At 41.7% G+C, this 24,809-nt stretch overlaps 3 gene segments (V, D, J or C); all 3 read right to left on the bottom strand.

The window, feature by feature from the left end:
- Positions 1 to 1,465: 1,465 nt before the first annotated feature.
- Positions 1,466 to 2,030, bottom strand: LOC113838215. The segment is given in 2 exon segments: positions 1,466 to 1,887; positions 1,985 to 2,030. Coding segments are annotated over 2 exon segments (468 nt in total).
- A 7,591-nt stretch (positions 2,031 to 9,621) lies between these two features.
- On the bottom strand, positions 9,622 to 10,079 carry LOC118238899. The segment is given in 2 exon segments: positions 9,622 to 9,952; positions 10,021 to 10,079. Coding segments are annotated over 2 exon segments (390 nt in total).
- Positions 10,080 to 14,054: 3,975 nt separating this feature from the next.
- Positions 14,055 to 14,635, bottom strand: LOC113838214. The segment is given in 2 exon segments: positions 14,055 to 14,482; positions 14,590 to 14,635. Coding segments are annotated over 2 exon segments (474 nt in total).
- Between the last annotated feature and the right edge of the window lie 10,174 nt (positions 14,636 to 24,809).

Raw genomic sequence — 24,809 nt, 5'->3', positions numbered from 1 at the left:
TGCTGTCCAGTAAAGAGACAGCTCACAGTTATAATTCTATGGGGACTCCCTAGTGCCAGATCCCACCTGGTTTCTGTGCCTCAATTTATCCAAAACCAAGTGCTCTATAGCACCAGGCTGAACCTCAGGGAGCCCGTGGCTGACAGAGGTGATGGCTGTCACTGCAGATCTGTGCTCTGTGACAGGCTTGAACTGAACACAGGGTACGGGCAAGGCTGTGAATAATAGGACAGGGATTAAATGTTGTATTCCAAACACTCTTTCAATCCTGACATTGAAATGAATCAGATTTTCAAATAAGTTATGTGAAATATAAATGACAGAACAAATCAGCTGTCCTAGAAGAATTGTATTTAGAAAATATCTTTCAGATTTTCCTTTGTATTTTCTTCTATTGTTGAAATAGATATTTTCACACTGTCATGAATGCCATGAAAACCTAAAAGTGGAAGCCAATATGTATAAACAAAAAGACTGTATGATAAAACCAATTAACGAACCAAAACAATGCTCTGATTTAACATTACAAGACAAAGAACCACCAAAGATGCCATGGAGTTGTTTTGTGTTGGGCACCTACTACTCAACATGGACCTATCACTGAGAGGAGTCTGTTTGACCAGTGAGACTATATTACAGATGACTAAATTTCATTTGCAAAGAGCTATCAGAATTTCCACATGACCAAAATATTTCTCCAAAATGTTTATTCAATAGTCTTAGAAGCATACACTCAAATTATCACAAACATGGGGACATTGGGGTCTTTGTTGTAAACTAAAAACTGCTCACTCTCCGAGTCTTGGAGCCAGATTGACCAAGAATCTTGTTAGTATAGTGAGAATGGATTCCTAACCGAAGGCAAACACATCAGTATCTGAAACTCCACAGTAGAAGCTCACAGGAAGGACACTGCCCATCCCTTGGCTCCAGATGTGTGCCTGAGCTCTGAGTTAGAGCACAGAGATAAAACCACACTTATCTAATTCAAGACAAAAGCAGAAGACACCGTGATATATACAGTAATGAAAATAATTTAATTAAAATTTCAATGCTACCACTTCTTAGCCTTATGTCTACAGCCCTCCAGAAGAGGAGAATGGGTTGGACAACACAAGGTGCTTACTGTGACTGAGCCAGTCTCCCCTTCAACTTGGTTCCCTCTGAATTAATAATACTATGGCAGTAATGGGTCTGCCCTAACCACAGAGTGAGGGAAAAGTCCACCTGAGTATCCAGAGCTTCCCCAACACTGATCCTGGTGACCACAGAGCATCATTCTTTCCTCATAGAACTTTCTGTGTTGTGTTCAGTAGGACTAGGTGACATAGTTGTATTAAGAATGTTTGTCAAAGCAGAAGTCATAATTTTTAGAGGCATGATCAATTCCTAGCGTCGTTAATTACTAAATGGATCCCCAAAAAATCAGAAGATGGAGCGGTCAACTAGATAATACAGAAAAAAATCAATTATGTCTGAACCTGGGCTTTATGTGTGCTGAGCGCCCCCTGCTGGCTAAGTGATCCTGGCAGGGAGGTTTTTGTCTGGGCTCACACTGCAGACTCCACACTCGGTCAGCTGTACAGTAATAAGTGGCAGTGTCCTCAGTTCTCAGGTTGTTCATTTGCAGGTAGACCATGCTTTGGGAATCATCTCTGGAAATGGTGAATCTGCCTTTCACTGAATCTGAGTAATAGGTTGCATAATTATAACTTTTAGTGCCTATGCTAGCGACCCGCTCCAGTCCCTTCCCTGGAGCCTGGCGGACCCAAAACATGGCATAGTCAGTGAAGGTGAATCCAGAGGCCGCACAGGAGAGTTTCAGTGACCCTGCAGGCTTCACCAATCCTCCACCAGACTCAAACAGCTGCACCTCACAGTGAACACCTGTAAACCGAGAGGACCCTGATGAAGAAACTGTCACAAAGTCTACAGTCTCTCTCACTCATGTCTCCTCACACACTCAGTATCCCGAGTTATCTACCTTTTAAAAGAGCAACAAAGAAAACCCAGTGTAGCCCCAACCCCATGTTGATTGTTGTGTTTTCAGTGCTGCACACTGATTGGGAAGAAAGGGCTAGAGTCCTCTGCCTGACCTGCGGGGTGAAGGCAGGGATGGTTTTCATGAGCACAGGGAGGCTGTATTTGCGTATCTTCCTGATATATATATTATTCTCTGGTGTGTGAGAGCCCTAGAGGCAGCAGGTAATGGTGCAAATGTCTGAGAGATAATGAAAAGTGATGACCATGATTTCATTAAAATATTATTCATTTTTTTTGGAAAAAGCTTCCATATCCTAAATTTAAATTTTCCCTCTTTTTCATGTAGTCTTTACTGATTTTCTTACCAGATATTATACAATTAGTTCATAGATGTTTTAAAAATTAAAAATTACAATTTGATAATTCAAGAGGAACTAATGGAAAGATCAATGATTGATGTTTACATTAAATTACTGTAATGAAACTGGGATAGGGACAGCATTGTGAAAATTTTCCATTCATACTTATTAAATAAACAGTAATAGTACTGAGGCCACTCCTTGTGAAATACTAAACATATCACAAACTGCTTTACATGCATGCTACATGATTGTGTTTGATGTGTGTTAGTCAACAACTTTGAATTTTGTGCCATTAATTTTCCTCAAACTAAATATAGATTTCTATTTGTGGTTACCACAGGAAGGAAAGGAGTCTGTTACATGGTCTGCAGTGCCATGATTTTAATGCATTCCCGTATATCCTGAGTATCTAGGACTTTCTTAGTGTCTGTGGGATGAGTCTCAAGGGGCCATTGGATAGCCACCCCTGTATTAGAAAGGAGAGTTGGGAAGTAATTGTTTAATTGCTTTATTAATTCATTCATTAGAGAAACTTTGGTGTGCCTAAGAGTTCTTATGGACTATGACATTGTTGTTTCTGTGGCATTTGTAGAAATGAGCTGCATTTAAAGCAACTAAATTCAGTGAGCTGTTGATCTGAAGTCATTTCTGCTTTGAGTCCTTTGATGACCAAATCATGGCTCTGACAGGTTTCTCTCAGTCAGCCCTGTTATGTGTAGATAACCCAAGGAAGAAACTCCAGACAGAGGCGGTGACCTCCTTGCTGTTCCTCCTTTGCATCTGTCCCACAGACTCCACCACACAGCAAGTCTCAACAGAAACAAGAAAATTAAAATAGCTTCCTATGAAATACCAGACCAACATGGAATAAAGTCGATATCAACAACTACAGAGAAACAGAAGGCTACAAACTCCTGTAAACTAAACAACTTTCTCCTGAATAACAGCTGGGTCAAGGAAGAAAGAAAAAAGAAACAAATGAAAAACCTCCTAGCCTTCAATGACAATGAATGCACAAGATATCCAAACACTGGGACACTATGAAAGGAGTGACAAGAGGAAAGTTCACATCACTTCTTGCCTGCATAAAGAAATTGGACAATTCTCATACAACAGACTTTACTGAAAACCACAGAGCATGAGTGGGTTTGACCTAGGGTCTCTGCATTTATGTGCCAGATGTGTAGTATTTTGTCTTCTTGTGGGACTCCTAAAAGTGGGAGCAAGGGCTGTCTGTGAATCTTCTGCTGACTTTGTGAACCTTTTCTTCATACTGAGTTGTGTCATCAACTTGACATGTCATGTATTGTTGATATCCATGGGAGGCACGCCCTCCACCAATGAGAAATGGAGGAGTGGATGGGGAGTCAGAGGGAAATGGGCATGATTCTTGGAGGAGTGGAAAGAAGTAAAGCAGCAATGTGTTAAATAAATTAATAAATAAAAATAAATGCATACGTATTTTATAAGGTCATATGAAATAAGGATCTTGAAACATAAGTTATCATATATCCTTAGAGGATATAGAATCCATAAGGCACAACTAATCAAAGCAGGTATTCTGCAAGTAATCAAAAGTCGACTATGGACTAAGAGAAACATAAATTAGGAAGCTATTACAAAACAAAAGGTCTGGATGATCAACAGTTCATAGATCCATAGTTTTGTATTTCAGATTTTCTTTAGTGGAGGGAACAAGTTTTTGTTCAGATTTTGGTGTGTTTTTATGGATCTGATGGTGCATTATTGTTATCAAAATAATAGATTTAAGAAAATTGTATGGAAAATTAGTGATGGTGATGAGCTTCTCATTTAGTTATTAGTGTTGTCCCAGTGCTTGTTCTGATCATGCTCTATGTTATATGAGATATGTGCCTGCAGAAAGATGAGTGGAAAGAACGTGGATGAGATTTCTGTTTATATTAACTTCTGAGTCTTTGAAAAGAGGTAAATGTATGGTGGACAGTGCAGAAGACCTGAGAGAGTAATTGAAGGCCACTGTGCTGGGTACATGAAAACTCCCAATGAGGGAATGCTCACAGAGGCCCCATAGGTGATGAGAACACTATGAGGTATTGCATTGCTCTCACTTCCCCACAATAACTCCATAGACCAGTCTTGTTTCTGAGAAAGAATTGTAAAACGGAGTAGATTGTAAGAGCCAGAAACAGAGGATAACTCCAAGGAACCAATGTATTCTAGAGAAATCAGGATTGATTGATTGATGCACATGGGAACTCAGATACTGTGAAAGCCTGCACAGGGCCTGAGCCAAGTCCAGCCAGATGCGGTCCCAGTGTTGAGAGAGGGACATGGACACAGACTCTCATCTCTAACCACGAAGTTTCTACAACTGACACTGCTTGCAAAGGAAAAACTGTTGTTCTCCAGTGGAATCCCTTTGGGCATATTAACCCATCTAAGGGTGGACACAGGTGCAGCAGTAGACAATCAATGGAAATGATCTCTATGGTGATTTTTTAGATATTGTGTCTCATATCACATTGTTTGAGCATTTCCCTTTCATCTCACTGCTCTTTTGCCCATATCTCATGGTTGCACAGTTGTGTGTTTTTTCGAGGTTTGTTTGCATGGTTTCCTTTTTTTCTTAGTTTTTTAAAGCCTTTTATTTTGATCCTTCTTTTTTTATTCTCATACTCTCTACAAAGAGAAAGGAACAGTGTGATATTCAGTGAATGGAGAGGTAGGAATTATACAGAAGGATATGGAAAAAGACGGCCAATGACCAGAATAACCTGGATTAATTTTCTTCAGATATATCATAAAAAGTAAATAAAAACTGATTAAAACAAAGAATATACAAATCTGTGAAGTGTTTACCAAAGAATCTTCACTGTGTTGGAGCATGGAAATATCACATCTCAATACCAACAGGTGCAAGTCAGTTAAAAGACTATAAGAAAGGAAACCACAGAGGATGCAGGGTGCCATCCACAATAATCTCATCTCTACTTGGGATTCTTGGTTTCACTGTGCCCCCTGTTGTTTCTGAGCTCCCTTGCAGGTTGTTTTGTCATTGCTTACAATGGAGCTGCACTGTCTGTCTTGATCAGGAACACATCCCTGAAACTTCAGTGCTCACAGAGCTCAGCTGCAGGGATAATAAATGGCTTTGTTTAATGGGAGATGCTGACTGGATGTTTCAGAGACGGATTTTATGTTGTGTCAATATTACTGCCAATATCACTCTCAAAGCCAGGCTTTTCACAGGTGTGGTAGGATCTAGCTGTAGCAGTTCCCAATAAAATAATATGACAAAGGTATAGAGCAGGGTCTTTGCTGATTTCATCAGACTGTACCTGGTGAAGAGCACCTGAGGTCAGAGACACACAGTAAGTCTTCAGGTCAGCTGTAGTCCCCACATATGTGTCTGACACATTCAGATATAGGAGTCAAGGTGAGGAGGAGGAGGCAGCACCTTAGGACTCACAGATCAGTGAACAACTCTAAAAAATGGTTCACTAAGAAGGAAGTGGAAACCAAGCAAATTTACACTGTAAGTTAATCTATATCCTGAACTCCAGTTGGGGGAGAAGAGGAGAGTACTTTGCCAATATTCCTCATGGGTGGGAGTACATGTCATTAGACAACGCTCTCTCTCTCTCTCTCTCTCTCTCTCTCTCTCTCTCTCTCTTTACAGTATTTACAATACATGGGTAGATGGAGCCTCAGCTGGACATCTCTCATAACTAAATGAAGCCTCCAAATCTGGGAATGGGTTATGTCTAATTGAGTAATTGTTCTAGGCCCTGCCCCAAATGATAGGACAGACTTTGATGGTCCCCTGTGCAAGGCCTCACTATCCCTGGGAAGCGGGTTGGGGTGGGTTGGTTGGTCAGTGGGCAGCATGGAAGGAGGGGAGGGCAAGGGAATGGGGGAACTGATATATAAATAGGAGTGATTCTAAAATTTAAAACAATATTTAAAATAAAAGACATTGAGATTGCCAAGTATCACAGCACTTATCCTTAACCAAATGCTCTATAGAATATGCCACCACCAATGGACTGTGAGAGTTGATGCTGTATCAGAGTAGCTCCATGTTCTGTAAAGGCTTTAGTGTGTAGATCAGGGCACTAAGGCTTGCAAAGCAGACAATATGAGACCAGAGATCAATGCATAGAGTCAGAACCTATCTTCATTTAACATGTACATGCATCTGCCTATTGTGTGAGATTTGTGTAAAATTATTTAATGGCACTTTTAACAAATTTAGAAGAATTACACTGGCATGGAAGTACCTAATAATAAAAATACTCTTACAGTCTAAGAGGCTAATGACTTTGCTGGTGCCCCAGCCAGAATGAAGAATATACATTGAGGTCATTTAGGAGTTAAGACTGATATAGAACTATATATATTGAGCCTGTTCCTTTAACTTTCCATTAAGAGAAGAACGTAACTACCAACCAAACTTGCTTTGAATTTCCCAAGTTAGCAACTGACACAAAGTAATATAATGCACAGTTCTAAACTTAAGTGATGTACTCTTCCATGCTCCTGTATCAAGAGTAACTATTGCATGTGTGGTGTTATATGGGCTGTGACAATCATTTGATGAAAACACAAAACATATGTTTAAATAAATCTTATAAAATGAATGCCCAGAATACTGGAAGAAAACAGAGAGATATTGATGGATGAACAACGATGATTGTAGCACAAAAAGAAGAGTGAGGGAGAGAGAGAGACAGAAACAGAAACACAGACAGAGGAGACAGGAGGAGAAATGGAGATGGAGAGAGATTTAGACTTATATAAGACAGTTACAAGAACAAAAGAAGACCAAGGGGTGTGATTTAGAGAACTCAAATCTGGACTTTCTCTTGGTTAAATGACACCAAAAGGAAGTCTTGGATTTCTTTCCTTGATGTGCTGTGGAAGGATTTATAGTGGAAAATTACCAATATGAAGCCAAGTAGAAATATAAGGGTATTTAATAGGGAAAAGCCTTACTTACAGAGCAACCTAGGCAGCTGCGTGGCAGCAGTCTGTACGCAAACTGACAGGGGTGAAAACTCAGCCAACTCAAACTCTTACTCTACATCACCCTGACTATGCCCTCGCAGGCGTGGTCAGGCAAACCTGTAGCCAGCCCCTAAGCAGGCAAGGATACAGGTTCCCCTACAAGGATTATTGCTGAGTCTGAGTTTATTTTGGATGTGTTTGAATGTATGCATTTTAGAATCGTGTGAGCAATCACTAATGAATTGAATCTACTCATTTGGTGCCATGAGTTGCTAGCATTTAATGTATTAATGTGATATTTTGGAGCTATCAGTTTTAGGGAAGGTTAGACTCAACTCATGAGAGGGAAGATCCCTTGCTGAAATGCCTGTTATCAAAAGCAAAAGGAGCCTGGACATCTCCCAAAAGTTCCTCCATTGTCTGCCTGGGTGGTTGAGAGGTCCTGAAGTGTAGAGGAACCTGTAGCCACGCCTGCTTAGGGGCTGGTTACAGGTTCCCCTAATCTGAAGAAAAGGGAAATTTACACTTCTTAGGTCAATGGCACCAATAGGTGGATCTATGCCCTGAGAGCACCCCGGTTCAATGTATTTTTTCTCTTCCTCTGTCTAATTGAGTTTGATTTTACCTATGATCACATCACAAAGAAAGAATAGGACTTTCCATGAATCACATCACAGCACTGCCTTCTCATTTGATCTCAAAATGTTCTCACTGCAGGAAATCATCAGACTCTGCAGTATTTGCATTTGCATAGCAGATAAAAATCTCTAACATTTAAGAGATACTCATGTCGAAATGAATTCCCACAGTTTGTCCTATTTGTTTTATAAAATCAAAAGTATGTCAGTGGTAGTGGTCCCTTGTAAAGAGCTGATCAAAATGTGATGCCCTGTAGGAGAATTCTTTTTTTAAATTTATTTGAATTAGAAACAAGATTGTTTTACATGTCAATCCCAGTTCCCTCTCCCTGCCCTCCTCTCCTACCACCCCCAACAACTAATACCCTACCTATCACATACCCTTTCTGCTCCACAGGGAGGATGAGACCATCCATAGAGGGTCTTCAGAGTCTTTCATATCCTTTCAGATAGGGCCTAGGCCCACACCTGTGTGTCTTGGCTCAGGGAGTATCTCTCTATGTGGAGTGGACTCCCAAAGTCCACACCTATGCTAGGGATGAGTACTGATCTACTACAGGAGGCCCCATGGATTTCTGAGGTCTCCTCACTGACATCCAGGTTCCTGGGGTCTGATTCAGTCCCTTGCTGATTTCCCAGCTATCAGCCTAGGGACCAAGAGCCCCCCCACTGTTGTTCAGGTCAGCTGGTTCTGTGGGTTTCACCAGCCTGGGCTGGACCCCTTTGCTCATCATTAGTCCTTCTCTGCAACTGGATTCCAGATCAGTTCAGTGCTTAGCTGTGGGTGTCTGCTTCTACTTCCACCATCTGTTGGATGAGTGCTAACAGGTGGCATATAAGTCAGTCATCAATCTCATTATCAGGGGAGGGCATTTAAGGTATCCTCTCCTCTGTTGCTTAGATTGTTAGTAGTTGTCATTGTTGTAGATCTCCAGTCCTTTCCCTAGAGCCTGATTTCTCTTTAAACCTAAAGTGTATCTCCCTCTATTATGGTATCTATTATCTTGTTTTTCTTCTATTCTTCCCCCGACTCTTTCTGCTCCCTCGTGTCCTCCTCACCCCTCCACTTCTCCCCTTCTCATTCTCCTAGCTCCCTCTCCTCTCCCCGCCCCATGCTCATAATTTGCTCAGGAGATCTTGTCCCTTTCCCTTTCTCAGGAGGACCATGTATGTCTCTCTTAGAGTCCTCCTTGTTACCTAGCTTCTCTGGCAGTGTGGATTGTGGGCTGGTATTCCTTTACTCTATGTCTAAGAATCATATATGAGTGAGTACATACCATGTTTGTCTTTTTGTGATTGGGTTACCTAGCTCAGAATGGTTTCTTTTAGTTCCATCCATTTGCCTTCGAATTTCAAGTTTCCATTGTTTTTATTCTACTGTGTCGTACTCCATTGTGTAACTATACCTCATGTTTTCTATCCATTCTTCAGTTTAGGGGCATCTAGGATGGTCCTGTAGGAGCATTCTTAATCAGCATTACTTTATCCCCAGCGGTCCTTCTGAAAAGCTGAACAGGACACTGTAGGATCTGAGGAGTAAACAGAGTAACAGACACTCAGAATGAGGGTATCTGTGTAAGTCACCAGGGAAATCTTCTCTGTTATCTCAGTCCCAGGGCAGCTTTGTGCTAATCCAGGTTTTCTGACACTCAGGATTGTGGTTGCAACACTGTGTGTCTTGCACAGTAATAGACTGCAGAGTCCTCAGATGTCAGGCTGCTGAGCTCCATGTAGGCTGTGCTGGAGGATTTGTCTGCAGTCAGTGTGGCCTTGCCCTGGAACTTCTGATTATACTTTGTATTACCATTATAAGGATAAACATATCCAATCCACTCCAGGCCCTGTCCAGGCTTCTGCTTCACCCAGTGCATAGTATATTCAGTGAAGGTGTAGCCAGAAGTCTTGCAGGACACCTTCACTGAGGCACCAGGCTTCCTCATCTCAGCCCCAGACTGCTGCAGCTGGACTTGGCAGTGGACACTTGTGGAGAGAATGGTAGAATGGATGTCACTGTCACCTAAGTGCATGACCCTTCTCACGGCTAGAACTTGGAACCCTCACCTGTAGCTGCTGTCACCAGGAAGAGGATGATCCAGCTCCATCCCATGGTGAGGACCTGTGTGCACAGTGACTGTGGAGAAGACACCGATCGTGTGTAGTTGGTGGTGTGGACATCCTTGTATTTACCACCATAGACTCACATGATTTGCATATTCATGAGCAGGGTGCTTCTTAGATAAGGACCAAGTCCAGCTGGAGCAGAAGGAGGTAGAGGACACCTGGGTCAAGCAGCAGGATGCTGAGGTCCAAATCGTCATCCTGTCTGAGGAAGCAGTCATTCCTGAGACCTGTGCAGATCCTGTGGATATAACATCAAGGCCTAATCCCTCAATTTACAAATACAATCCCAACCTGAGAAATTATTTCATTTCCCTGACAAATTCACAGGTGTTGGTAGTGATGAGGAAAATTATTAATGGAAATTACAAAACCTCCTAAATTGGGAGAAATTTCACTCTTTCATCTGTAAGATATTAATATTTTATTTTTGAGCATGTTACAGGTGGCTGTTACTGGTGAATTTTTTCTTTTTCTAAATGCCTTTCTTCTTGTATATTCTTTTGCTTTCAATAAAAAAGGCTTTAGGGCTCTGGTAGGAATATGGAAAATATCTGAGAGGATTGGGCATATAATTTCATCAGAATATTTTTCATGAAAAAAAGTTTTAAAATAATCCAAAATAAATAAATATTTTTAAAAACTGAGAAAATACAAATCTGTGCAAAAGTTAACAATGAATTTTTACTGTGTTTGAAAATTCTTGTATTCACATATCAAGTGTATCAGGTGTTGTTCAGCTAATAGTCTTTAAGAAGGGAATCCACAGGGTCTCTGGAGTCCCTCCAATCATCATCTGATTTCCATCCTAGTGATTAATATCTCCATTGTGCCTCTTGCTGTCCTTACAATTTTTATACTCTTATCATTCTGATTTTAAAAATAATAAACTTGTCACAGTCTCAGTCATGCTGTAGCCTCTCCATCCTGGCCTGTTTAAAACTCAGTTCTCACTGACCATAAACAGGAGACCCTGGCTGGTGCTTTTAAGGTTTGTATCAACTGGACTCATATTTGCCCAAATAAAAGCAGAAACAGGCACATTCATTAGATATTGCTGAAGAATGTGTGTCTTTTATTCAGTATATCTAAGACATATTGAGTAAATAATCTACAGACTCCCCTATAAAGAGTCTGCCCAATCTCCAGGTTCACTATGATCGCCCTATGTCACTGGCTGCCATGTGGCCTGACCTCTCCCTGGTGTCAGGGAACAAACAGTGGATATCTTGGTTTTCACCTTCACACTGAACTGTTCAATGAGTTGTGATTACCTTGAACTCAGTATTCCCACATTCTACAGTCTGTTTCTTCACCAAAACTTCTTAACACATGGATGAGGTCACTATCATAGTATCCAGAGAAGTCTAAGGCCTCGAAAAGTAGACTTTCTTTTCATTTTCCAGATTCTTCGAAACAGTAATCCTTAACCCTGAACCAACACCAACCATCACTTCTCCAACTGATCTTCTCTAACTCACAGGTAAACACTCCAGCTCTCTTACCTTCAGCTGCATCAGAGATCACAACAGTGAGAATGCAGGAAATGAGAACAGGAAAACAATAGCAGAAAACTGTGATGAGGACCTCTGTGGCCAATGGAAGGGAGTTAGAGAGAGACTGTAGGTGACATCATCTGGCATGAGCCCAACAATTAATGCAGATCGCAATGGAGTCAGAACTAGTGTGAAAAACAGATTGCTTATTAGGAAGTACTCAGACTACGGAGCCAGTCCTTTACCACAAGGCAGGAGAGGGAACAGAGAGCAGCATGCATGTGACCCTCATATTTAAAGCCTTGCTACATCACTCTGACCATGCCCAAGTGTGTGTGGTCAGCATCACCTGTGCTAGCCTTCAAGCAGGTGTGGCCAGCATTTCCCCCTATACCCATTGGTCACTCAGACATTTCCACAAGCTGAAGGTACAGAAAACACCTTCAAAGGCATCACTACATGGGACACTGAGTCAGAAAGTAATCTTTACAAGGATGCAAATCTCAAACAATAACTGTGTGAAAAATAATAACCATGTGTGCCCTATTACAGACACTCACATGTTGGAAGCCTGAAACATAGACCACTTGTTCCACCAACTGTGTAAAATAACATTAATCATGGAAGCTCTGGCTACTCCTCAACCTGTGATAAAATAAAGAGAATGGTTTTCAGATGATTTAGAATTCCCTTAGATTTCCAATTGAGCTAATAACCATCACCAACTGTTAGAATTACAGACACATTGAAAAATATGGAAAGGTTTATTCATAAAATGTTTATTTCATCAGATACAATGTGACAAATGGATGCTTTGGATTCCCCATAGGTAAAAACTGATACACTTATTAGAAACTAAACAAACAGTAGTTAATAGAATATGATATTGCGGGAGCCTCCAAAGGATTGTTAGAGCAGGAAGGGGAAGCCACTTATTCCAACATCTAAATAGCTGTAAGCCTGTTTGTGAGGAAATCATGGGACAGTCCCCAACCTCCTATACTCCAAGGGATGTCTGCTAGTTCCCAGCAGCCTCAGTAGTACTTCATTGTCTCTACTGGTCTTGAGCACAGGGAGGATTGTGTCTGTGTTCACACTCAAATTTCCTTCCAGTGTCTTTGCAAACTGAGACATAGAAGGTGGTTCAGATTTTAATTATTGGCTCTTGGAGATATCCCCATTAATACTGGTTTCAATTAGAAGCCATGTCTCAAAAAAATAATACTATAATACCTGTAGATCTTGACTTGGCTGATTGGATGTGTATCCATTTCTTCATTCCTGCAAATCTCATATTTGTGTCTTGTTTATTTATTCCTGATTTTGGGGCTATGAGTATTTGACATATAGATTCTCATAGCCATGTTGAGGCAGCTGCCAACTACAGACTGTAAAGGCTCCAAGAAATACATACAGTGCATCCTTGTCTGTGATTCTATGAGAACTTCAGGGATATTGTCCAGACTATACCTCCTCTTACTTGGAGCAAGTGAGTAAATGGAGGGAAGGCTTAAGGTTCTTCACATTCATGGCATTGTCAGTCTGCCTCTCTGTTGCCTGCTTGTGGATCAAACCATCAGACATCAATGTCTGCTCCAGCCACTCAGCCTTTAGTTTGAAACCATGGACTATATGATTGGAAACCATAATCCCAACTAAGTTCTTTCTCTCTTTACATGTTTCCTTCATCACAGTTGGTCTTGCTGTTTTATCTCAGCCACAGAAAATTTACTAAGACAAACTTTCTCAGTTTTTTGCACAGTGAGAGGAACTTCTCAGAGGACATAGCTGGAATTTCTGTGGCTCTTAGAGAAATGATCTGGCTCTGTCACTGCTAATGTGACTCCCACAGACCCAAAGTGATCTCTGTTAGATTTACATAAAATGCCCAATTGTGTGTGAGAGATTTTCTAGGTGAGTAGATCTCACTTCTCATGAACATTATCATGTGATCAGATGCAGATTTTCTATGCCATCCTGTTGGTGTGATCCCATATTCAGGTCAATTAGAAGACAATAAACCATCCTTGGAATGCCATCTCCACACAGACACTGAACTAACTTTTCTGAAGGACAAGTTTACACAAAACACAAAATGAGCAGAGATGAAATTCATGTAGAAATAAACTAAAATCACAGCTGGATCAAGTCTGAACCTGATGTGTACCATTGTCAGGAGGAGGGGAGGGGAAGTTTGAGTCTTGGGAGCATTTGTGCACCTGTAATGGGCCCTGTCTTACCCTTGATTTCCCCTTAAATATAAATGCTACTCTAATAAAGAAATCTGACTGAGGATCTGCTTGAATCTGAGAAAAAAAAAGACACAGGAACATCCATGTTTCTTATATAACAGCAGAAACACAGGAGATGTATTGAGGACAATAGTCACCCACAGCACAAATATTTAGAGAGACTTTCTTGGGAACTAGAAGATGAAAGGAGCCTAAGCTGCTGAGAAGATTGCTCAGTTATGCCTTCATAGTCTGTGGGATGAACCTGTGTTCTGTGTGTGCTGTTCCCCCCCTGGTGGCCGTGAGCGGCCTCACAGTGAGGTTTATGTCTGGGTTCACACTGAGATCACTCACTGTGTCTCTAGCACAGTAATAAGTGGCGGTGTCCTCAGACTTCACACTGTTCATTTGCAGGTACAGAGTGTTCTTGGCATTGTCTCTGGAGATGGTGAACCGGCCCTTCACTGATGATGCATAATTTGTGGTACTGCCACTTGTACTAATATCTCCAACCCACTCCAGCCCTTTGCCAGGAGCCTGGCGGACCCAGCTCATCCAGTAGCTACTGAAAGTGAATCCAGAGGCTGCACAGGAGAGTTTCAGGGATCCCCCAGGCTTCACCAGGCCACCCCCAGACTCCACCAGCTTCACTTCACACTGAACACCTGAAAACACACAAAAAATCCTGGTCAAGAAATCATCACACATGTCCATTGTCCCTCAGATTAATGTCCACTCACACAGTCAGCATCTACTGCTCTCCATAAATTACCTTTTAAAAGAGCAACAAGGAAAATGCAGCTCAGTCCCAACTCCATGCTGGTCCCTGAGTGAAGTCTTGGCATCCACAGCTGAGCTCCTCTCTCTGAGCTGTAAGGTCAGGCCTGGGCTGCTTTTCATGAGCAGAGAGAGGTCCCATTTGCATGTCTTCCTGCTTTATAGCAAGCGCTGTAGTGGAGCCTGGAGATGGCAGGTCCTGTGTTATTTGTTAATGTGCTGGAGGAATCAGAACCTGATGTTAATGTTGGGGAAGATGATATTACATTATATCATTTTCACATCGTCTCCTATTATCTCTTTTTCTATAAAGACTCATTTTCATGCTCATTTCAACTCAATTCTCTATGTCTGGGATTACAAACCTCAGTAATATTGTTTTGAGATGCTCATTTCCGTAGGAGTTGGCACTGCTGTGTGGACGTCATCCTTGATGTACATAAAATTCCCTGCATAGCTATAGCTTTGAGAGCAGCTGCTTCCTGAGGTTGGAAACTCCCTTTCTGTATGGAGGTCATGTGACATGCCTGAATTCCAGTGTTCAGATAATCATATGCATGAGCCTTTTCCAGTCAGCCTGTGTATTTCTTGTTTGATCATCTAATTCAGTTTTCCTTTGCTGCACGTTTACCTATTTGTCCATAGAAATCAGGAGTGACTGAGAAGCTGAACTTCAAGGGGAACTGAGCTTAACTTCTGTGTCTGCAGGTGGCCCTGTCAGAGGAGCAGCAGGTGGCAAGTGACCACCAGCTGTCACCTCACTAGGAGGTGAAGCCCAGATGGATGAATCTCTGGCAAAACCTGGAGGCCACAGACTCCAGAAAGTCTTTTGCTTCTGCTGTTCCTTTTCATTTTTTCTGCTGCCATCTTTCTCTGGTATCTTGAATGGTGTGAATGGGTGTGGGGAGATCCCCACTGCCTGTAATACAGTGTGTTCTCATGTGGAAACATCCCATTCTACTGGACATTTTTACCTGTGCATTATTGTGAAGATGATTTCTTCTTAAGCTGTACTGTCTAATTGCTAATAATAAACTTAGTTTAAATATTCTTTTGATAATGAAAAATAAATACAAGGAAGTGCCACACAGCTAGGGCTTATGAGTTTCACCTCCATGGCTACATAGACTGTAGTTCAGGTTAATGAATAAGGAAAACAATTGAGTCCCTGAAGCCAGGCTGTCTGAAATTCTTTCAATCTTAATGTTGAAAGATTCATTCACAGGTTTTGGTGTGCATCAAAGCTGCAAACAAGCCTGAACATAACTACAGGTTGGATTAGATGATTTGATAATAGCTTTGAGATGAAATGTCCCAGAATATAAATAAGTTCACAAGGATTTATAACATAGTTGAGTTATACATTCATTAGGTTAAGGTCACAAATACGAAGCAGCCTCCTTTTTATTAGCTGACATGCTTTTATGTTCAGGAGGGTTAATGACCAAAGATGATGATATAAAATGACCAAAGATCTCTGATATAAAAGTGATGATGGTTTTCATGTATAAATTTAGATTTTTAATTCTTTTAAGATTTCTTATGAGATTACCTTTCAAGATAAAGAATTAAATGATTGATCCTTTCCTTGTAGCCACAAATTGCAGTCTGCCACTTAAAGAACAGCCTGAGAAGAATACCTTGTTTGCTTATGCTGCTAATCTATAACAGGTTGCTTGGGTATGGTTGTCCATGGCTTATATTGACAATTTTCTTCTCATCTGTAATATTTAAAATGTCTAATCATATAAGATATATGGAAAATATACTGTTCTACTTGCTTATATTCATTGTAATTATTCTCTTGAAAATCTGAGTGTAACCATATTGTAATTTTTATATTGCTTGAAAGATTTTGCTTGGGTATAAACCCTGTAAGGGAAAATAAGAATCAGGAGGCAGAAAACATTAAAAGAGAAAGAAAGGACATTTCTGCATAGAAATGAGACAAGAGAATAGAACTCAGAAAAAGCATAAAGAAGGAAACAAACCATCCATAGAGTGTGCAAGTCTTTCCCTTTAACCCCACAGTTAAAATGCCAAAGACCCTGACTCCATGGATTCTGTTTGAGCCATTGTACCATATTTTCTTCTTCTGTTTTTCTACGGACAGACATCTACAATGTTTTTAATTCTGTCTATTATGACTAGAACAGCAATGATTAAGGCTGAGTAAGTGTCTCTAGTAAGGAGCAGAGTCCTTTGAGTTCATAGCCAAGAGTGGTAATTTTGGATGGTGGGATAGATCTATTCCCAGCCTCCTGTGGAAAAGCCACACTGATTCCCACATGGCTGTACACAGTGGGTGACTTGGCAGTCTGGGGTGTTTGGACTTTAAAATGACTCCCCCAGCAGACACCAGATAAGTCTTAAAGTCATGTCTTTACAGTCACTATCAGATGCCTTCCTGGTACATCAGAGAATTCCATTGAGTTGGGGGCCAGGAGTGGAAGAATCTCCTGGCTTCTGGTCATTCCCTGTGCCCCAGTTGGAGGAAGAGAGGAGAGTACTTTATACAATCTTCGCTGTGTCAAGTAGTATTTTAAATTCAGCATGGATTTGCATAATCTCTAACATAGAATTGGCCTGGGGATTAATGTCTGCCATGAAGAATTAAGCACATATTTCTCCCATGTTAAGGACATGAACCTTGTACTTGTCATGGGGGGTGATGGGGGAGGTCCTTCTGTATATATGTTTGTCTTATTGGTTGATAAATAAAGCACTGTTGGCCAATAGTGAAGCAAGTTAGGCGGGACTAGGAGAGAAGGAGGATTCTGGGCAACATTTTAAAGAAGAGAGTCACAATGTGATCTCAGGAAGAGCAGACTCATAAGGCCAGCATCCTAGGTAAGATAAGTCCTTATAAAAATATATAGATTAGTAGTTATGGTTGATAATTAAGATTGAGAGAGCAAATAAGAAATCCTAGTCATTGGGCAGAAGCATTGTAAGTAATAAAGGACTCTGTGTGTTATTTGGGTCCTAAGCAGCAGCAAAATGCAGCAAGTTGGAGGTAAGAGTTATCGTTACTGGGGGGTATACAATTCAGGGACATGCAAATTAATGTTATGAGATATGGGACATCAAACTGAATCCAATACTTGAGATGACTAAGCACCCTTGGTCTCCATGCTTGTTACTCACACACTTGTTGAAAACCAAATACTCCATAGAATGAGGATGAGGAGCTGGTATCCAATGACTGTAGAGTTGATGCCATAGCAATGTATGTCCATGTTTTGTAGAGACTTGTACTGTAGAGCTGGGTACTTGGACTGAAAAAGCAATAACTGTGTCAGCCAAGAGTAAAGTATAATCTCAGAATCTACCTCCAATAGCATGCACATGCCTCCAGTTGATAAATGTGATCTGTGAAAATAATTAAATAATGCATGTGTCCAATTTATAGGAATCGTACTAACAAGGCAGTGCATTCTGATGTAAATATGTCTTTCGTTCTAAGGTATGGGAACTTGTGCAGGCCACATGGTGAGAGTCAACAACATACCTTGGGGTCACTGAAGACTTAAGACTATGAAAGGAGTTTTTATTTGCACAGATGTTGGTGATTTGGAATTGACAGGTCAACTGTGTTATACTTTATTCTCAGCTCTTGCTCCAAAACTTCTCATCACTCAAAATTCCTATATATTTTCTGTAGGGGAACCTGTAGCCAGGCCTTCGAGGGCATGGTCAGGGTGACATAGAGTTAGAGTTTCAGTTTGCTGGGTTTCGCTTTCAGTTTTCACTGTTCCATCTGGCTAGGTCGCTATGTAAGGCTTTTCCCTATCAAATACCCTTACATTTCTACCTGACTCCATATTGGTAATTTCCCACTTTAATTGTCATCGTAATTCATCGTAACAGTTTTGTAATTTATTGTTTTATTAAAGAAAAACTGTGTCAGCTGGACATTGGTCGCACACACCTTTAATCACAGCACTCAGGAGGCAGAAGCAGGCAGATCTCTGTGACTTCGAGGCCAGCCTTGTCTACAGAGGTAGTGCCAGGAAAGACTCCAAAGACACACAGAGAAAACCTGTCTCGAAACCCCCCACCCCGAAGAAAAGAAAAGAAAAGAAAAGAAAAGAAAAACTGTGTCATTGCAGGCAGTCAGTGGTGAAGATTTCCTAAGGATATGGTTTACTCTTGAGGATTCTAAGCAACACCCCTTACTTAGATGTCCTTTGAAAAGTTGGCAAAAGTAATATATGCCTTTGAAGAGGAAACAAACAGAGAAACTCTGAACAAGTCCCCAGGCTGATCTTCTCTGTATGTCAGTCCCAGGGCAGCTTCCTGCTCCTCCAGGTTTCTGACACACTCAGGATGTGGTTGTAACACTGTGTGTAGCACAGTAATAGACTGCAGAGTCCTCAGATGTCAGGCTGCTGAGCTCCATGTAGGCTGTGCTGGAGGATGTGTCTGCAGGTATTGTGGCCTTGCCCTGGAACTTCTGATTGTAGTCAGTATCCCCATTTCAGGATCAATATCTCCAACCCACTCCAGTCCCTGTCCAGGCCTCTGCTTCACCCAGCTAACATAGTAGTCCATGAAGGTGATGTCAGAAGCTTTGCAGGACAACTTCACTGAGAATCCAGGCTTCACCAGCTGAGGAAAAGACTGCTGCAGCTCAACCTGGGAGTAGACACCTGTGGAGAAAAGGCAGAGTGGATATCTTTGTCTCCTCAGTCCCTGTTGCTTCTTCAGCATTGGAACTGGAAATACCCTGACCTGTGGTTAGTGACACAGAGAAGACGATGATCCAGCTCCATCCCATGGTGAGGACCTGTGTGCTCAGTGACTGTGGAGAGGACACTGCTCATATGTTGTTGGTGGTGTGGACATCCCTGTATTTACCACTATAGACTCACCTAATTTACATATTCATGAGCAGGGTAGTTCTTAGATAAGGCCTATTCCTGGTGGAGAAGAAGACAGAGGAAACCTGTGTCAGGCAGCAGGATCTTGAGTTTCAAATCCTAATCCTCTCTGAGCATTTGTACAGCATCCTTCTTCCCTGGGCTCTCTGAAGATGCTAAGGAAGTAACATCAGGACCTAAAATCTCAATAGATTTCAGGACTGAGTTGTCCCGCACGATCGTCTCGCCAGCAAGAACGACACAGGACACTCGGATCCTTCTGCAGTAAAGCTTTTATGCATCTTGAGTTACAGATGATCAGCTTCCGATTAGGGAGACCCTGAGCTAAGAATCCCGTCCCCTTATAAAGGATCATAAGCTCCGAGCAGTACTTGTACAGCTGGGATAGGTGGAGGACTAATCACCCTATACTAGGCAAGTGGAAAAACACTGGGCACATGCACACCAACGATTTTTACTTGATCCGGCAGCGGATGTCAGCGCCATCTTGTAATGGCGAATGTGAGTGCAGCTCCTCACATCTCCCACTATATAATTATATAGAAACATAGAGGCTATAGGCCAGCCAAATGCAGAGTGGAGATAGAGGTCAACTGCCCAAAACTGGATGCAGACCTTGTCTTGAACAGAACTCCAGACTTTGTGTCCAGAGCAGGCCCAGACCCGTCCTTATGTCTTTTTCTGGGGGAAGGGCATTATGACATATAACCTTCATGCAAGATGACATATCTCCCAGAAGAGCCACAAGAAAAGCCGCAGGCCCTTTCTGTGCAGTGCTTAGCCTTTTGACCTGCCGAGCCTTGCTCACTCTATTCCGTGCAATCAGGTCAAGCCTCCGGAGGTGCAGGAGCTGAGCAGTCGGGGACCTATTGCTTCAACATGCTTAGCCAAATGCCGGGGAAGATTCCATTCTCTAGGGCAGCGAGTGCCTGTGCAACCACTACCTTACCTTTTTTTTTGTTTGTTTGTTTGGATTTTGAGTCTACACACAGTCCAAAGCACAAACACCACACCACTGAAGAGAATTGTGCCAAAAGTCCCACCCCCATCCATTCCTTAAAATAAGAAACTGCTGATGAAATCCAGGAAGAGCCTGGGAAGGTCTCATTGAACTCCCGACTAATTTGAGGGGAGAAGGTGGAGTTCCAACTTTTGAGGGTCCGAAGGAGCTCTTCGGGTGAGTCTTTCCGGGATCCACAGGGGATTCTCTTCATCCTGTGGAAAAACACATATAGCTCCCCTGGATCTTATGAGAATAGGATCCTGGCCTCTCCAAAGACCAGTTAAGATATCTTTCCATTTTACCATTTCTTTTGGCCTTTCAGGTTCTGAGGTTTGGCACTCGGCCGCAGTATGGTCCTGAGCATCAATGTTTAGAAAATTAAGGATAAAGAGTGCCATGGATATTGCAACTTAAGGGTAAGGATGCTCCCATTCCCTCCTTTTGTTTGATTAAATAAGACTTAAGTGTGCGATGGGCACGTTCTACAATGCCTTGTCCTTGAGGGTTATAAGGTAGGCCAGTCAGATGGGTAATCTCCATCTGTCTGCAGAAGTGCCTGAACTTTTGAGAGGTATAAGCCGGCCCATTATCTGTTTTTAGGATATGAGGCTTTCCCCAGGCACCCCAGGCCTCCAAGCAGTGTGGATCACATGCTCGGCCTTTTCCCCTGTCAAAGACTGGGAAAACCATCTGCAGTTTCCTCTGATCCTCTAATGGTAAAAAGGAGTCGGTACCAAATTTTTGTTGTGACTCATATAATGGGGGAGCTGATGGAAATACACCCGCTGGATTAACAGGCGGCGGCCTCATATTTGCTTTCACTTTTGGCAGCCGATATCTATCGGGGTGGTATCTGTCCTCTTCATATTGTGCTGCCTCTTCCTCTAGCTCTGCTTCCTCGCTAGAGTCTAAAATCTCAGAGTCTGAGCTGCTCAACTCCAAGGCCTCTAGTTCCAATGTAGGGGAGAGACTAGGTTTTGAGTCTTTATTTCTCTTAAATTTACCGGGGTGTGACAGGTCATTGCCTTTCTTCTCTCCCCCCTTTTTTATATCCTGGCGAGGGCCCTTTTTTCTTGGACATGTCCTTCCTTTTTTGAGCTCTCAATCTCTCATCTCGTTCGGTTTCTGACATACTATCCTGTACCTCTTCAAGCGTTTCTTGACTCTCTGCTACTGTGGGACGGCAAGCCTCATCCTCTAGACAGTTTTTAATTAATTTCCATATGGCCTTAGTACCTAGACGAAGATCCTCTTCCATGTGCTTTTTATCTAGATCTCTACCTAATTTGTTCCAGGAGGCCACGGTAAGGGACCCAGAACAGGCATACCATGGCACCATTCTATCCATTTCCTTCACAAAATTTTGGAGTGTGCGGGGAACAATTTTTAGGTCTCTCTGTTTTAGAACCGTTTGCAAGGCTGTGACTATAGATTGTGAAGAGCCCATTATGCTGGCGGCTACCTGGGGTCTGCTTGGTCGCGAACTGAAACACCAGCCACGATGAGCACAATATAAGACCAATATGAACAAAAGAAGAATAATCAAGACTAGAGTTAAGGCTTTTACTGACCCATCCCATGGTGGTGACAAATTAAGGCCAAAGTCAAAAAAAGGGTTATCAGGACTAAGCATACCTCTCCGAACTTACCTCCCTGCAGTTCTGAATCCGCCCAGTCCTCCAAGGGGTCTCCCGCGGCGCGGGTGATGTCAACAAGTTCCCGGGTTTCAGCACCAGATGTCCCGCGAGATCGTCTCACCAGCAAGAATGACACAGGACACTCGGATCCTTCTGCAGTAAAGCTTTAATGCATCTTGAGAGACAGATGATCAGCTTCCCGATTAGGGAGACCCCGAGCCAAGAATCCCATCCCCTTATAAAGGATCATAAGCTCTGACCAGTGCGTGTACAGCTGGGATAGGTGGAGGACTTATCACCCTATACTAGGCAAGTGGAAAAACACTGGGCACATGCACACCAACGTTGTTTACTTGATCCGGCAGCGGATGTCAGCACCATCTTGTAATGGCGAATGTGAGTGCAGCTCCTCACACTGAGTCAGTGACTCCAATGTGTGACAAGGTTAACACATTGATTTATAGTTGTTGACTATGATGATGATGACAGTGATGAAGAATTCAAAACCTGCTGAGTTTGAAATTTACAGCCTCCTTTCAGATACATGCAATTAATATTTTCTTGTCCAAAAGATTATTTACTAAGAAATTCCCCCAAATGAACCAAAGCAAATATACTTCAGAAATACTTACACCACAATGATAATTGCAGCAGCATCACAGTAAATAAATTATGGAAATAAACTGTGCATCTGTCAACAGAGTATCTCATCAAGAAGACATGATCATATAAACAACACAACAGAAGTTTTTCATCTACAAGGAAGGTGGAACTTAGTTTAGTGATTAAAAATTGGAATCAACTAGAGATAAATGTACTAATTAAGACCAGACATTAAATGAGACTCTCAAATGTAGTTTTTAGATATTGCATGTTTACATACAATTATGAATACCAATGCATGATGAAGTATAAGTGAACTTGTCTAGTAGAATACACATTAATTAGGAGAGGAAATAAAATGAACGATACAGATGATGGGGGCGAAAAAATACATTGTATGAAATACATGAGTATGAAAATTCTAAAACAATGAAAATTGTTATTTTAAAATTTTATATCTCATATTCTTTGAAATTTTAATCTGTGTGAAAAACTGAGTATGACCATATCTCTACCCACTATGTCCCTCTAGTTCCTCTTGTGACCTTCCAATAAGTCTCTGTACCACTTCATAACAAGTTTTGTTTCTTTAACAAAGAACACAATGAATCCAATAGGTTCTATCTATATACACACAGGTGGAATCTTTTACTAGTACACCAGAAGCCTCCAGAAAACTTCCAAATAAAACTAATATTATTTTCCTGATTGGTCATCAATGCAAATAGATTCCCAGCTGAGTGTGGGTCCTCAGAAGTTTCTCTCCATCCATGTAATAGTTTTAAAAATTGTTATATCGTCTATAATGTTGTGAACAGGAGAGACATGCACCAGGGTGTATGTGTGATCCTCAGAGGACAACTCATGGCATTCAGTTCTTGTATCCAATCATGTGGGTCCAAGCAAACAACATGATGTTGCTAAGTTTGCCAATGGACACATTTACCCACTCAGCTACTTCACAGGTTCTGACAAAAGAAAATGTACTCAATGGTATTTTTAAAAATGTATTTTCTCGTATAACATTGTGCATTTTCTTTAATTTGTCTTTTGAATGTGTTTCATGGTTTCAAAGTTGTGTTTTTTTATTTTGTGTGTGCTTGTGCGTAAGAATATTGACTGTTTTATTTTTGTTAGGTATTTCCACTCTTAAATGTTTTTGTCTATTTGTTTTACTGAATAAAATAAACAAGAAGATATACACCCATAAAAGTTTAACAAAAAATCTTGACTGTGTTTGAGCATGGAAACATCACAAGTCAACAACAGCAGGTGCAGGTCAGCTGGTAGACTCCAGAAAGGAAACCACAGAGGATACAGAGTCCCTCCACATCGACCCCATCTCCCTACTGAGGATTCTTGGCTCCATTGCGCCCCCTGCAGGTGCTGGTCTCCCTTGCAGATTTGTTTGTCATTGCTTACAGTCAAGTTGCACTGGATCCCTTGAGCAATATATCTCGGCAACTTCAGGGCCCACAGAGCTCAGCTACAGGGATAAATGGGTCTTGTTTAACAGGAGATGCTGGCGCTTCTTTGAGAGACTGATTTTAAGTTGGGCCTGTATGGTCATCAATGTCCCTCTCAATGCCAGGCTTCTCTATGGTGGACCCAGTTCTACCAGTTCCCACATGTAATAAAGAGACTCGAGGAGAGAAATGGGGCTTTGCAAACTTCATCAGGCTACAACTGGGAGAGAACACCTGAACTCAGAGAAGCACAATGCATCTTGAACTCAGATGTAATCCCTCATATATCCATGCATGGATTCCTGTGACACTCTGATACAGGAGTCAAGAGAAAGATGAGGCAGCACTGTAGTACTTGCAGACCAGTTTACAACTTGCGAAAATATATTCACATGAAGAAGGGGGCAAAAGTAAAGTCAGTTTGAACTGGGACTCAATATATTTTCCATTCCCCCATGAGTATCAATAAAACATGGCATATCAAGTTTCAGTAAGACTATTCATCAACTATGATTTTTTTGGCTGGGAAAGGAGACACAGACAGCATGGCAAGGAGAGTACCCAAAGCCCATAAATGAGCAGGAGACAGCCCCTGTTCCCACTAAGAGGAGTCCAACAAGAGG

Source organism: Cricetulus griseus, chromosome 5 (genome assembly GCF_003668045.3).
Source record: "Cricetulus griseus strain 17A/GY chromosome 5, alternate assembly CriGri-PICRH-1.0, whole genome shotgun sequence".
NCBI classification, from domain to species: domain Eukaryota; kingdom Metazoa; phylum Chordata; class Mammalia; order Rodentia; family Cricetidae; genus Cricetulus; species Cricetulus griseus.
The sequence above is the reverse complement of the archived record's forward strand: the minus strand, read 5'-3'. Positions and strand labels throughout refer to the sequence as shown.